The 16437-nt window shown below is 41.2% G+C and overlaps 2 protein-coding genes across 8 annotated transcripts in view; one reads left to right on the forward strand and one right to left on the reverse strand.

Annotated features, from left to right (window-relative positions):
- Positions 1 to 16437, reverse strand: part of LOC135333589 (uncharacterized) — a 51969-nt gene that overhangs the window by 22739 nt on the left and 12793 nt on the right. For 2 of the 6 annotated variants that reach the window (XM_064528575.1, XM_064528574.1), the window contains exon 5: positions 228 to 16437. This exon is cut by the window's right edge and continues 3241 nt beyond it. Coding sequence is in view for 4 of the 6 variants with exons in the window: in XM_064528577.1 (XP_064384647.1) it covers positions 228 to 355 (128 nt within the window). In the remaining 2 variants the exon portion in view is untranslated. The remainder of the gene's footprint in view (positions 1 to 227) is intronic. The other 4 variants (XM_064528577.1, XM_064528579.1, XM_064528576.1 and 1 more) reach the window with 4 other exon arrangements.
- The window catches only part of LOC135333591 (uncharacterized), a 6351-nt gene continuing 3204 nt past the window's right edge, over positions 13291 to 16437 (forward strand). Inside the window, exons 1-6 of one of the 2 annotated variants that reach the window (XR_010393987.1) lie at positions 13291 to 13426; positions 13794 to 13939; positions 14028 to 14328; positions 14508 to 14707; positions 15030 to 15140; positions 15401 to 15499. Coding sequence is in view for 1 of the 2 variants with exons in the window: in XM_064528580.1 (XP_064384650.1) it covers positions 13314 to 13426; positions 13794 to 13939; positions 14028 to 14328; positions 14508 to 14707; positions 15030 to 15140 (871 nt within the window). In the remaining variant the exon portion in view is untranslated. The remainder of the gene's footprint in view (positions 13427 to 13793; positions 13940 to 14027; positions 14329 to 14507; positions 14708 to 15029; positions 15141 to 15400; positions 15500 to 16437) is intronic. The other variant, XM_064528580.1, reaches the window with a different exon arrangement.

The raw sequence follows: 16437 nt of genomic DNA on the forward strand, positions 1-16437 counted from the left end.
TCGCATATTTGGATAATTACGAAACCAAAATAACGCAAAGTTGTGTAGGAAAAACCACTGTGTCATTTAAAACGAGTGAACAAAAATTTCCAGCTACATAGATATATATAGCTAGGTACGTAGGTACGTGTAAAAAGTACAGAAAGTGACTTTTTTCAGTGAAATTCACATGTCTAGCCAACAGGACATAATTATTAGCTTACAATACCCATTAAAGGTTCACTCACCTAGTAGTGACACTTGGGGACCAGTCAAAAATCACAGATCGGCCGCCATGACTTGAGTGAACAGCTACATGAACCAATATCAGAGTTGTCAGCAAATGCATACGTGGTCTTTGGTACAAGGAATGCATGCTAGGCCTCTTGGAAACAACTGTCTAGTCTATAACTGTCTAGTATACAGCAGCTGTGTGCATCCATGCATAGATAATTATCTATGGTGTAAGATGTCTTTTATACCATAGAAGAGGGATGGGAAACGGAGCACGTGCGCACAATCACTTCTGTGTAATGCCAAAAGTTGATCCGCGTTTCGGCTCTAGACACCCCGCCAACCCAGCGGGAAATGTTATTACTATCATTCACAGCTCCCCACTGGGACTCTTAGTCCTGTGCTGAGCATCCACGCCTACTGTGCATCATATAGAAGCGTTGTGTATCTCACCAAGAGCTTGAAAACTTTCAAAGGCAGTTTTTTGAGTGTTGTATTATCGTTTCGGCTCTATCTAGTGGCTTTGTGTACCTTCTACAAGGAGAGGCTGTGACTACAGCCCAAAATATTAATGATTCCCTCTTTCTTAAGTAGCTGGGCATTGTATGCAAGTAAAATCAAAGCCACTTGGCTTTAGGTTGGTAAGTAATGTTCATTTTTGTCTTAGTAAGCTGGTTTTTAAAAGCAGACTTTTTGGGTACCCATTTAGAAAGTTACATCAATGATTGAATGTAGGTACATGTCTCTTTGTATTCATTGATAGTTGGTTCATCGTATCGGCACAGTAATTTATGACAGAACTTTGCTACATTTCCATAATTCTCTATCATGTCTGTGACTGTACTGGAATACTCAACGGTACAGACAGAGCTCCTCTCAAGAATTTGCTGTCCAAGCTGCTTTTTACTGCTTGGAGGGTCTCACTAACTGTTGCTGCTACCTTGTTGTGACTGTTCCACTAGCCATTGCTAATACATGGAGCTCAGTAGCTAGTTTATAGCCTAGTACTAGCTAAAAGCATGGGTTGGAGGAAATAAAGAAGAAAACATTGACCGAAACGCGGATCGTCAATGCTATTTACGTAGTGATTCCCATCCCCAGGAACCGAAGTTAAATCACAAATTTAACCACAACACACCCCGCGAATTCAAGCGCAGCTGCATGCAGCACAGCTGTAGTTGTTCGCCTAATCGTTATAAAAGCGAAAACTCGGCCTGGGCTAGGCCTCGATCCCAGGCCGCGGCTAGGCTAGAGCATGCAGTACAGTGCAGTGAAGGCAAACGTAACAGGGCCTGACAGGCTGCCATGGTATGATTGGGCACAACAATACGCCAACATTACTATGTGTATACATGGAGGAGTAGTGGATGATGCTGAATGCTTCCTAGAGCTGCGGCACAGCTCTACTGTAGAACTACTATATGAGTACATTACTACCATGTACCAGCCTGGCCGGACTCCAGTGCAGTGATAGCAAGGTGCAGATACATGGACGAGGAAACAGACTCTCATTGTTACCAAAGTAAGTAATGATAGTTGAATGAATGAATGAATTATGATGTTTATCCAGCAAGGGAAAGGGTAGCACAATAGGCTGCTAGGTTGAAATATCCTATCTGGCCTTAGAGCCTAGACACAACATACAATGACAGTGTGTAAACTGGTGTCCTCATTCAGAGAAAGAGATAGGGGGACAGATAGACTCACTGTTTCCTTTCCTGTAGTTCCTCTTCCTCGAGGTCAGCCGAGCTCTTGCCTCTCAAGGGTGCTCCCCATATAACAAAAATAAAAACACAAATAAAAATACTGCAAACACCGCACCCACACCGCGAGTGCTGATGCCTCGGTGGAGATGTCAAAGCCACATAACATATTATATCATGATGAATATTTTGCTGCATGCAAAGCCAGAATCCAGGAATCACAGGGAATATAATCATCCACCGGCCACCATGATTGTTATTAAAAACGATCAATGCCAAACATCCAAGTCTAAAATGAATGGCTGCATCAGCAGAGCCTTGCAGCTCTTCTCACTCTTGCAGCTACCAATAGCTAGCGTTCTAGTGCAGAGCCAACTACTAAGTTGAGTAGCAACACTCCTAGCCAAATTTCAGGGACAAAACATGGGGGGGGGGGGCGTTAGCCTGTCACCAAAGGAGGCAACTTTTGGGGGAATTCACAATAATTTAGCACATAACTCCGTTTTTCAGTGCAAAGACAACAATTCATATACCGTATTTACTTGATTAAACACCCTCCTTGATTAAACACCTATCTCGTTTAAACGCCCATGATAAAAGCTGTCTTTGTCAATAAACGCCCCTCTTAAATAATCGCCCATGTATGGGGCATGGCACTGTGGGTGGAGCTGAATTAGCACGTGGAACCAGCTAAAACAAGGGCAGCATAGAGTAAATAGATACTATTTATGATGGCAGAGCTGGACACAGAGGGAGAAACACCACTCCTACGTAAAGCTGAAAGCTGTGGCAGCAGCCAAAAAGAGCATAATAACTGCTGATGAGCAAGAGTTTGAAGTAGACAAAACAATAAACGTCCGTTTTGAATAAGCGCCCATCTCGTTTAAACGCCCCCTCTACAGATGCTGCTAGGAAATAAACGCCCGGGCGTTTAATCAAGTAAATACGGTACCTTCTTCCATGTTTTTTCAAGATGTATGTGGCTTCACTAGCTCACTACGCATGCTCATAACAATAATGATGTCATCATTAAGTTAGCCCCGCCCACTTATAGTAACCCAACTCAGGAGCAGCATGCAACCTTGAAATCCGGGATATCTGAGCTGAATAGCAGTTTCCTTTTGGGACAAGGGACAGGGAGTGCTAATTCTGGGACTGTCCCTGCCAATTCGGGACAGTTGGTACCTATGCACTCCGTGGACACGTTATGCTATGCACTCTTCTGAAAAGGCTGCAATGGCATCCAAGTAAGCAAAACTAGGAACTCGAGAACCAAGCAAATCCACGAATTAAAACAAGAAAACATGACTAGAAACTTTACTTGCACTTCATTGATCCTTTAGCAGCTGTATAGCAGTCTACACAGACAAATACACATGCACACAAACACACTACCGTACACCTCGCTTGCGCATGCGCACCGGCCGAGGCATAATGATAGGAGGTCAATAAGGTGTAAGGTGATATTGTAGGGATACTTTAAAATTAGTGAGAGAACTATATACTACATACAACAGAGCTATAGGTAGAGAGTTCCACAAAAAGCAACTATTTACAAAAAAAATATCTATATAACAGTTAATTCTAGCATGCTTACAAAGTAAGGCGTATTTGTGTGAGGATGGATGTTTGGGGTGTAAACATGTTTAACGGACAGACAGTTCAGGTTGTTAATGATCTTATAAATTTGACAGCATGAAAGGTATTCTCTACGCTTTTCAAGTGATAGCAAGTTAAGTTCTTGCATATACTTTCGCTGTATAACTTATCCCAGGTATAAGTTGCTTTGTTCCATTTGGCAGTTATCCATCTGGCTGCTCTCTTTTGGATTTAATAATGTGTTGCTTCTGGTGGCAGGGGCGTAGCCAGGAGGAGTGCTAGGGGTGCTTGAGCACCCCCAACCAGCCTGAGTCAAGTATACAAATCACAGACAAATGTATCTGATTATCCAGCTGAGCACCCCTTCTCTTCCAGATCTTGCTGCAGTTAGGCTGTTACCTATAGCTAGTATATTATAGCAAGGAAAACGATTCAGTCTCTAAACTGTGTGGCTTAAATCTATAAACTAGTTCTCTTTTGTGATCGTGGCCAGCTTCTCTATGCAAATAAACATTCAGCCATGCCCAACTTAAGTTAATTATGACGTCATTAATAAGAGGTGTGGCTTCCGGCCAACCAAATTTCGGCGCTGCGTGGCTAAAAATTGGGCGCTTCGCGCCCTCTTTAATCTATGATAGCACCTCTTTCTCCAAAATCCTGGCTACGCCCCTGGGTGGGGTGACCAGACTGGAGCCACATACTCCAGGTTTGTGCGGATGAGTGTTGTAAATGTTCTTATTTTGGCTGCCCTTGACGCGTGGTGGAGATTACGTCGCAGGAGGTTGAGAACCTTCATTGTTTTTGACGAGACTTGGTGTTGCTCAGTCCATTTCAGTTTGCTGTCGATAAGTACCCACAAGTACTTGAACGATGGTACCCAGTCCAAGGGGGTGTTTTCAATACAGTATATGTAAAATTGAGAGGGGATTTTTGGACATTTCCTTACACTGAAGTGCAATAGCCATTTGTGGAACCAGGTGGACAGGTGTGATAGGTCTTGCTGTAGACATAAAGTATCACTATAGAGGTTCTTACTTCTCGGTATATAATTATAGCACAATCATCGGCGAAGAGCTTGATGGTGGATGTGATTCCTTCTCCAATGCATGTGATGTATATCAAGAAGAATAGCGGGCTAAGGATAGATCCTTGAGGGACTCCAGATGTGACATTGCATGGTCCAGGGAGAGAAACTGCCATCTATGACTCTTTGCTCTCTTCCTACAAGGAAGGCTTTAGTCCACTTCAGTAGGTTTCCGCGGATTCCTAGGAGTCTCTGGTGTGGTACTGAATCAAACGCCTTGGAGAAGTCTAGAAATATAGCATGGGTCGTAGAATTTGTGTTGATAGCAGATGACCAGTCGTTGATGATCTGTAATAGTTGGATTTGATAGCTGTGCTTGGAGCGAACCGAATGCCAAATTGAACATGCATGTATAATAGGTAACGGTGTTTTTGGGATCCCATTTATTGTTTTGAGCATTCGAAAGCAGCACTGCCTTAAAAAAATATTGTTGTCCCCAAGAATCACTTGCCTCGCCTCCCAGTGCTAGGCAGCAAGAGCAATTAAGACGACCCTCTCCTTTCAGGATTGTATGGGGGACAAAATTCTCATGCCCGACTATATATAAAGAAGAGCATAAAATGAATAGTGCAAGGAAAAGGAAATGGTGGCTCACCATATTAGCGCCACCCGAGTCTCTCTCCTTAATCGACGATAAATGGGACTCCTTCTCCTGCCCACCACACTGGAGGCTTCTCTACTCTAGCGATACCCTCTTAGAGGGTTGGGCTAACTACTTTGGGACCCCTCCTTGTCTGACAACTTTTAAAGTGTGAATAGCAGGTTCCAGACCCCTCCCCCAGGGTGGAGATATCATACAATGACTCAACAGTGCAGCTTGGAGACGCCATGCCTGTCACATCCCTACCCTTGTCCTTGTTACGGCAATTCTCCAAAATGTGCAGATAAAGAACCCTCAAACCACAGAGGAATCTCTCTCTTGTCCAATGTTGGAATGAGGAACTATACTGCTTCTCAAGAAGATATTGTCCCAAGTCTCCAGGGAGGTTTCAGACCAGGTAATCCTACGGCCTTCATATTTCAAGAAACGGTTCAATCTCTCCGGCAGGAAGGCCGTCAAGAAGGCAGTTTGGCATGAAGTAAAACTTCACCAAAAGGGTATTCACCCTAGAATGGGTATATCCACCCTAGAATCTGGCACATCATGAGCCTGCTTTCTTCTCAATAGCTGATCTTCCCAGTCTCCCAAGGAGTACACCAGGGCGCGATTCGAGTGCTTGGCGCTATCAAATAAACTCTGCCGTCATGGTATTTGGAGAACCCACCAGATCCCGTTCCACTCGGTCGTCAATCCCGTTCCTTCTCTGCACGTTTGTTCAGAATATCCATGGAGTATCGACACCATGCGCTTAGTGTCTACTTCTGGCTCCCTCAGAATCTCCAGGCGCTGCTCTGCTGGTAGGAGTGGTTTCTTTGCCCTGAACTCAATGGGTGCGAGGTTCGGCTGTCTCCATTCCCACAAGCTGTACTCTACACTTTCCCTACCAATTATGCTCTACGGTTTGGTCCCTCAAAGAGTGATTTTAACATATTGGAGAGAACCTGTAGTCCGCACAATACAGGGTCTCGCTATCTCATCACTTCCTGCACCGCCCTTCGCTGCTATGGTCTTGCTGCTTAATGGACTGTTCTCTTCATGGCCCTCCAACTTTAGAATCCGGCTTCTAGTGGCCTAGAGCTGGACGCGTTCCAGTTCAGGTACTGTAACCGCTCGAATGTCTCCCTGGCAATGCGACATGCAGATGAATCGCCATCACATTTCTTAGTAAGCCCTCTCGCAGCGCATAAATGCCCTCCCTTATGACTCAGACGCATTGCACGTACGCAAGAGTGATAACAACCAGAGGGTAGGAAGTAAGAGTATGAGCTCAGAATCTATATCTAGAGAGGCCTAAAAAGTACAATGTTAGATACGGGACATTCCATGTGAACTCAACACACAAAAATGAGCACCTCCTCCGATTTCAAGTATATACATACCTTAATTACCATAAGTTATATAACCACACCCAATTTTAGCCCTATATGTCGTATAGCTTCTTAGTTACGAGCCCTTGAAAATTCACCAAAATTTAAAAAATTTCGGTGACCCACCTACACTTCTTAGAGCATAACTTCTGCCGTGATCAGATAAAAACAGTACCACCATACTCTCTATGATATGACCTTTCCGGTTACGTGCTTAAAGGGGGTGGGCACTCGTTAAAGGGTCAAAAGGTCATTATCGTAACCTTTAATTAAGCATTACTCAAAAATGGCATCTTTTTTTCCTTTTTTTACCAAACTAGTCTAGGTACTATTGCCCGGCTTGTATAAGTTTTGGGATGGGATCTTTATGAGATCAGAAGATATGGACTTTGCAATACAAGTTGGTGCAATTATTAACATGCCTGTTGGCCATTCCATACCAATCCTAAATGGGTGACTTGTCAGAATTCTCCGAAATTTCATACATAGATGGAGTACGGTGAGGTAATAACACACATAAGAATTTAGGGTTATTTATTGTATGGCTTCTGTGGTATGGTCACCTGAATATTGCCGTTTTCCCTTCCTCTTAGTTGTACGTCAAAAGAGAAATAACTTATATGATCAGAGTGTTTCCAAGATGTTTCACTAATATCAACTTGTAGCTTATGTAACAGGGTTTCGTATGGTATGTTGTGCGGCTTCTATCAATTTACTGATTATGGGATACATGTTAAATTTTGACAAGTCACCCCATTTAGGAAATGTTGAATTGGTATGGAATGGCCCACATGCAGGCATGTTAATAATTGCACCAACTTGTATTGCAAAGTCCATATCTTCTGATCCCATGGTATGTATATACCAAGTTTCGTTGAAATCGGAGGGGGTGCTCATTTTTTTGTTTGAGTTCATATGGAATGTCCCATACTGGAATAGACTTAAAGGCGCTCATCTCACTTGGTGGTCAAAGTCATGTTGATCTAACTCGAGAACAAGAAGACCTGCATGAAACTAGACGATGGCACAGCAACAAACTGATTTAACAATTTCCTTGGTAGAGAAAATGCAACTGGCAGGGTGCTACAAGGTTATTGGTGAATTGAATACCGTATAGCGGGTAATTTTTATGGGGTAAAAATTTCGTTCAACTCGAGAAACGGTGGTTTTTGTGAGTAAAAATTTCGTTTAGTCTCGTTGCCTGCCTGCATTCCTACGTTCTGATAAGCCACGCCTACGTTAAAATTTCGTGGAGGACAGCTTGCCCACGAAAATAACGAATATTTTACCCCACGAAAATTACCCGCTATACGGTACAAGTTCACAGCAATGTTGTATTCTGATCTACCCAATTTGATAACTCGCTGAAAGCAATGTCCTTTCGGCGAGTACATGGTCCTCTTACAAGCACCATATAGTACGGCAAAAGTTTTCACAGGGAATGGAAGTAGTTTTGTTTCTTTCAGAACCTTGGGAGGTGACAAGCATCTCACCGAGCACTGTAGATAAGTTAACATTGTGTTAGCCGATCAAAGTCTGTGGCAATGGTGCAAGCATGACTCTATATCCCTGCTTTTACGAGGGGGAAAGAGTTAGAACAGCTTTCAGCAATGGAAATACATAATACTAAAACTGTTGCAAATGTAAGAATGCATGGAATGAGTCATAAGAAATGCACGATAGAAGTATCCTATTCTACAATTCTACGGTAACCAATGATTTTGTATGTGGAGAAGACTGCCCACTTTTAATTGGTATACATAATTATACTGTATACGTTCATTCCTACGTACATATAGATTGACGATTGTTGACATCACATAATTATCATGCATTGTGTGTAATAAAGAAGTGTTAAACTTACTAAACAATCAGGACAATACCAACATAAGGTAATATACATCAGCAATATGAAGATAATAAGCATGATAATTAGAGTAATCGCTTTATGCGTTATACTATAAATCAAATACACGGGGTGTAAGGTCACGAATTTGATTATATTCCATGCATGGCTAGCCAGGGCTATACGGTATAATTGGCGTATGTCTATATTATTGTGAACTATGGACTAATCAGCTTTTAGAGTGCTGGTGAATTGATTGATGTCATTTCCTTACTTACGTCCTATATTTTATACGTTGCTGTTTTTATTACCAGGAGTACATGCATGAAGGGGAGTAAGCAACTACTATACAAGCCCATACAAACGTGTTGTTGTCTCACTCTGTCATACTAGTATGTTGAAAAAAATTATAGTATTGCGCAATCACATGCGTAGAATTTTTGATTGTAGCGTTGCCTGCCTTAGCCACATGGTCATGTCAAACCACACAGTTTACATTATACTACGAGAGTAGTTGCTTGCTCCCCTTATGTACTCCTCACATCACTTTACTCGTTTTGTCCATGTGCTATATATTAATGCACCATCACTCTTTTGTTGAACTTATAGCAAGTTATAGCGTGCAAGTTAAGTAGCTAGCTACACTGCAAAAAAGTATGGTGAAAACTAACTGCAGTGGGTGCCCAAAGTGAAATAAGTGGGGGTTAAATTAGTGTCCAAATTACTGTATGTACCTCTAACTTTGAACACTATAAGAACCATACGTTCTTTCTAAGGTATTGGAGTTAGCATATCTTAATATAAATCATCAGTTTATCAATTGTTACTTTAAACACGGGCAGATAAAATTGATAATATGTACAGTTGAATCTAGTTACTCTTTCAGCTTACGTTCCCTGGAGTAAAGTTTGCTATACGCCTTGTGTCGTGTGGGCGACCCCTCCAAGCCACCGATTATTATCGACATTCTGTTGAATGATACACCAGATACGAGGAGCGAAAAGACTTACGCACCGACAGGCCCTATACCTTGATTGGACGTGATTGGTTAGGCATGATTAAATTGGACTCAAACTCACTGGTAGTGAATTAACTTTGTAAAATCAGGACAAACACTGACTGAGGTGCTAGAAAACATTTCGAGATGATCTAGGGAAAGTGAAAAATGTTGTTGCTAGGATGTGAAACCTGTGTTCTAGACAGGTACCGTATATACAATGAAGGACAAGGTCAATAAAGAACTTGAACCACTGGAGGAAACTGATCGAAACCGGTCCAGTTCTCAGACTGGGCTGCGCACCCGGATCAGTGAGAGTATGTGGGGGCTATATAAGTAAACAAGGTTAGAAAAATGGAAATAAAATCCCTACCAAGGGCAGAAGACTTATTCGCAATGAAAGTTCGCAAGTTGGATATCATATATCAACAGATCCCACTATAGACGAAAAGTCACAAGAATGCCTCACAATTAACAGCAGTATACATAATAATTATGATGATTTACTCATAATTATAACGGAACAGAAACTGGAAAAAGTACTCGACAAATTCCAGATAACAGAGGGCCGAATAATGGGGTTCTATATATATACTGCACCATGGAACGTAGGCAAGTTTTAATTCTTCAAAAACCCTGTTAGACGCTTAGCATGCAGGCGCACGGTTGTCAGACCTCCGTGATCATGCATGCATGAATTAATGAATTTGTGAGTGAAAACCCGCAGCAGACAATTTGACAATTTGCTGATCTGCTTTCTGAGTCAAGTTAGTGGTCCATCACAAGATCATAGGTTGATCTAGCCTCGTCCCTAAGCCAATTTTTCTGGAAGGGCAAAACAATTTCAACTCAAAATAGGCCAGCTAAGGTGGGTCAAGGAGATAAATTAGAGTCAAGATCATGACCGAGGTAGCAGAAGGGCGTATATTATATAACGCGCGCATACATGTATAATACTCCCTAGCGTCTATATGCATGTGACTTCAGTATAATACATACACACAGACAGACTTGCCATTATAATTATTAGAAATAGTGAGGGAAGACCAGACCTGCCGACACATCACGTCACGTCCAGACCACCACTATTGTACTATTGCATGTACCTTGCAATCAGCCATTGCTTTCTAAACACAACACACGAAACTCAATCAATCATGCATTTTTTCAGAAGCCATTAATTTAGCAAATTACCTATAGATTATGAAACCCTAATTCTCTACAATTATAATAGTTGTACAGTACTTTTCAAGTAGGTTGAATCATTCAAAGTTGAATGTTGAAGTGAGTACTCACACCACTAAACCATAAAACAAAGCTGATCATGATACCCACAAGCTTCATAATTATGTACAAATGTATGTGTATCTTTGCTTGAACTTCTCCTAAGTAAGTGCCTAGATTTTCAAAGAGTATCTGTAGCACTGTTACGGATTCAACATAGGATGAGGACCATGCATGCCTTAATTTGCTACTTTGGCTCGACATCTCCACTTCTCCCGAACAAATGCTCTATTCTTTTACAGTACTTTTGCTGATGTACATTAATTCTCTTACTTGGTTTGCTAGTGTAGCAACACTCTGCACCTCAAGTCATTTGAATATGCACTAGATGAACACCCACACATGTAGTCAGTGCTGTGTATTATCATGCATGGGCATCATCACACTGACAGGCTGTGACAGCCACCTACAGTTGTATCAGCTTTGTGGTTTAGGTGGTGTGAGTACTCACTTCAACATTCAACTTGGAATGATATTCGAAAAGTACTGTACCACCATGGATATCAAGGGTGTATTGGATTTGTACTAGGAGGGCAGTTGTACGTACAATAACAATACACACTCAGATACCGTATAGCGCGAAATTTTCGAGGGGCTTAATTTTCGCGGATTTCGTGGGTTAGAATTCTACACGAAAATTGTTAAATTACCTGCTATAACGTGCAAAGATTTAAGGCGTGGCTTCCGGTTAGCAGTCATTCCGCGAACATTGTGCAACGAAATGGCTTTTAGAGGCCAATCCACAAAATATAAGTGCCTCGAAAATTTCGCACTATACGGTATCCACGGTATCCACGTATACAGATAGCTTGTACTATGAACACCTATCCAGTATACAGCAGTCTGCCCTAAGACCCCAAATGTTGTAAGACAGGAAGTGCTACAAGTTGCCTCATGAATATATTAATGAGAACAGTTTTTCTTTGTTTCTGATAAAAGTAAAGGTTTTTAGAGCTATCTAAGTTGAAATATGTAATAAGAAGACAGTTTAACATACGACAAACACTTTAAAATATGAATTTGGGTCAAACTGGCATTAAGTTGTGAAAACGATTGCGGAAAGTTCGAGAGTTTGAGCAAGCTGTTCACCATCAACGTAGCAAGCTAAAAATTGGTTGATCAAATCAAAAGGATCTAAATTACAACATATTCAAGGTAAATGCCATACAAATGAATGGTGTTTGCAAAGCAGTTACACAAACTTTGAAATAAATACACAACTTGGCAATAGCATAGAACACTTCATGAATGACTTCAAGCCTTCTAGCTTGCTGCTAAGCATGCACATGCATCAGATGCACTAGTTGATCCTTTAGGCAGTCTCTGGTTCCATTCACATCTGGAGATATGCAGCCATGAGTTCCACCAACCACAGAGATTATTCAGAATGAGCTAACTTTGAGAGTTTGCGCAAGCTGTTCACACTATCTCAATCCAGTCCAAACTTGCTGAGTCAATACATTCCATATTGAACTAATTTATCTCCTAGTAACAAGTTCTAGTTCAGTAAATGGTCTGTGTTATGAGCTTTGGAAATTCAGAAAAAAATCACCCTTCACTACAATCTGAGTTGTAGGGTGCATCATTATGAATCTCATTATATAATTATGAATTTCATTAAAACAATGTTTTTGTGATGTCATCCTTATGAAACCATTAAAATACTTGTGGTATGTATTTCCTGTCTTGTCTTGCAAATACTGAAAACTTGGGGGTCTTAGGGCAGACTGCAGGTAGCTTGTACTATGAACACCTATTAGGATTAGAGCTGTTATCCAACCCATTTACAACTGAGTAGTAGTAAACACTCTTTGATGTGCATGCACTGTGCACATTTTGTGTGAGCATGCTTGCACTTGACAAACCACATTTACAACTTCACACAACCCAATTCCAATTCTATGTGGTTGTAGTTTTAATTGGACTGAAGAATTAATCTTCACAATGTGATCCTAGTGTGTCTCAGTAGTCATCTATAAAAGAGTGGCTCCTTTAAGGGTGGAAGGTGGGCTTTAGGCTGACCACGGTACATGAATGTACACCCTACTATAGCAGGGTACATGGGATTTGTACCCTGGAGTATCCTGAGAGTTTCAATGGATATTCCTTAGTATACCAGGCCGTCTTTCTCAATTGAGAGCGGCCTGGAATTGAGTCTAGCATGTATCTACCTTTATATTAGAATCCATGCACAGTTGATCTCTGGATACCCCTACATCTAAACATTACGATGGGACTCTCCCAGGGATTGCACCTAAAATTAATCATGAACTCATGGCTAGATCTAGATTATAAGTTCACCACTACTGGTTTCACCATCTGTGGTTTTACAAAGTATAGATGTAAATTTTATTACAGGAGGCCAAGACAATGCCTACTGTTGCCCTGCAATCTCTGTTTATACTCTGCTTTATTTCAGGTAACTAAAGTGTCATATCTAGAATCTAGATCTATCTACATAGCATACAGTGAGTTCATGTCAAGATGTGCATATGGGCGACATTAAGTTGATGCCATGTCAGAATGATACCAACTGTAAGACAACCACTCAAGTCATCGGCACTCTTATGATCTACTACGGGTCTGACAAAGAGGTGCCGAGATGGCGTCCGATTTGCAATGATAGGATACATGATTATAACTGGAAGACGTCTAATGCGATATGTAACATGCTTGGATACGCCTCAGGGCAACCTCTCTCCTGATAAGATTAAAAGAATGAAATTGATCATGTAAGTGTATAGATCTATAGCATGCATGCAAGCTTTTATACATTTAATCTAACTGCAAAATGACACACCGTACTCCGTAGCGAGAATTTTCTGCGGGTTATTTTTGCTATTTGGCTCCAGAGCCCTCAGCAAATATTTCTAATAATTTATGGTTCAATGCCAGGAAATCACACCCACCAATAGTGAAATACCAGTGCATGGGAGTTTATTCCAGTTTTAACTTTTGGGTTAACTGCTTTGCCTTCGAAAAACGCGAAATGTTGCACCTTGCGAACATTTCCGACTGATAAATGGTATACTAGATCTATTTATAGCTTGATTAATTTTTATATGAAGATCTTTCTCTGGTTACACTGAAATTGTGCAGGCCGATTGATTATATGTATGCACTGACACAACTGGACTGTACTGAGCCTATGAGCAATGGCGGATCCCCCAGCCATTTACTGAGGTGCAGTTACCAGCTCTACACGCATAACGAAGTGTGTGGGAGACCTATCATCTTGAAGTGCAGTAAGTGAACCGAACTATTTATATCAGAATGATGTGTTTTTAAGCTCTTCCATCACCTTTAAAGCTGTACTTATCATTCCCATTTCAGCCATGCCAAAAGGTCAACCTCTCATACTAAGAAATTTCGTATCATACAACGGTCAAGTTCAATTATGTCCTCCTGATGAGGTAATCGATGATTCAACGTACCCTGCGCGACAGGTGTCATTTGGGATTGTATCAACCTATCTCCACTCATTCTGGGGTTCGCTAAACGAGAATTCATCATCAATGGTGGGATATGATCAGACCAATAACATATGCAAGCAGCTTGGTTTCACTGGGGCTGTTAGGGATAGTGCTCGGACCGTTAGCAGTTACAAAGGACAATACTCATTCACAAACTGTCAGTTAAGTATACGAACCGGATCTCCATGTAGTGCGCTACATTAGAGTTAACATGATGTTTACATTCCAGGCCTACATTGAAAGCACAAAATTTTTATATAAATCGGTAACTCGTTAGCAATTGCATGAACTGCATGTAATAGAATAATTGTCTGTTAGCAACTGTATTTTGATTACACAGTGGAGACAAATCTGGTCTTCAGCGTGCGTGGCTGACAGTATCTCAGACATCACGATGCAACTCCAACCCCTGTTCGTGTTTTTCTTGTTGCTATGAGCAACCAGAAGACGGGCACCAATGTTCAGTGGCAGAGCTGCAGACAGACGGACAATGCCCTAAAGGGCACTGCTGTACGGAGAATGATGTCGTCATAGAGTGCAGTGAGTTTATTAAAGCGTGATGAATACCGTATAGCGCGAAATTTTCGAGGCACTTATATTTCGTGGATTGGTCTCTTCGTTGCACAATGTTCGTGGAATGACTGCTTATTAGAAGCCACGCCTTTAAATCTTTGCACGTTATAACAGGTAATTTAACAATTTTCGTGGACTTAGTTTTCGTGTAGGATTGCTAATCACGAAATCCGCGAAAATTAAGCCCCTTTTGCGCTATACGGTAATCCATTATGGTGCATGAATAATGACATTTAAAGTAGTCTTCTTTCATTATTCACCATAATAGTAGTATAATTATACTCCATAGCGTTTGACAAGATGTCCAGCTCACCCCCTCTCTCTGGTACAAAGGATGTCTGTGCCTTTGAAAATGGTCAGAAGCTTCTTTCATTCTCCAGCACAGGGTGCACTTCGTCAGGTGAGTTCACAATTATGCGAGTTGAGTGACGCTTTGCTCTCAAAGTGTCAAAAAAGTGTACATCATGTGGGGCAGTTCACCATAATTTTGCATCAATGTAAATATAACTGTGTATAGTTACTCGCTGAATCCATAGATAATAAAGTAAGCGACTATACTTATTGGGTTTTTAGGATGTATAAACGTATTTAATATCAGGTATTATAATGATTGGTATATACGTTGAGCACTTAGCTATAGTCTGACTATTCCTTCTTCAGTTTATCCCATCATCCGAAGAGAGGAGGCGTAATTTATTAGCTTGGTGACAGGTGACCTCTTTGTGCTGGCAAAATTAGTGATGTATCTAATGTGAAGTCGTAAGTACAGTAAAACCTCGATTATCCGGCCCTCCATTATTGAACCTTGATTATCCTGGCATGGCAATTTTTTTCTCTAGCACGAGTTGTGTGTGTGTGTGTGTGTGTGTGGACACAAAAATGAACTGTTCGAGTGAACTAGACACTTTTATGATAAATGCTAATGAAACAGTAGTAGGCTAGTTACCCGAGGCCGTGCCGCGGCCAGCGGGTATAGTTTGTTTGTGACATCTGTGCCTGCATACCTGGATTCACACAACAAGTTATTAGTGGCAAATTTTGATGTTAAAGCTTCGTTGTTGAACACCGTATATATAGCGTGTATTTCAAAGGTATAAATTATGTTGTTGATTAAGCATGTACCGCAAACTATATCCACGAATTTAATATCGCGTGCATGCATGCTGCAGAAAGGCCCATGAAAATTAAGTTCGAGTTAGAGAAGGTGCGAAGCACTTGACCTTAGTTGATTTAAAGTCACTCTCCTTGAGACCAGCTTTGTGTTGACCTCAATAACAACTACAAAGCCGCTCACAATATATCAAGGCTAACATAACAGCATTGTACGTATCTGCTTTTGAACAAAATTGGTGAAAATACAATTATAACCCAACTGAAAAATAACATTTTAAGCTTACAGCACACTAAAAACTCGGCTATAGAAAGAGATAACTAGCTAGCTATTAAACCTATTATTAGTGGCCTTAATTACAAGTACTTCGCACCTCCTCTGATTCGAGGTACGTATTTAGAGGTGAAGTGATCCTGTACCAGGAACAATGAAACAGGGTCACTAAAGTAGAAAGCTAGAACTGTGATTGTCTTTGCTTATTCTAGCCCCAGAACTAAGCAGACGGGCGAGAGCAGGAGCCATATTACTAAGACTCCAGGTTTCTTTGCTGACCACAATGCATGTCTTCTGTTCTCAAAAGTTTCAG

The sequence above is a fragment of the Halichondria panicea genome, chromosome 3 (genome assembly GCF_963675165.1).
Source record: "Halichondria panicea chromosome 3, odHalPani1.1, whole genome shotgun sequence".
NCBI classification, from domain to species: Eukaryota; Metazoa; Porifera; class Demospongiae; order Suberitida; family Halichondriidae; genus Halichondria; species Halichondria panicea.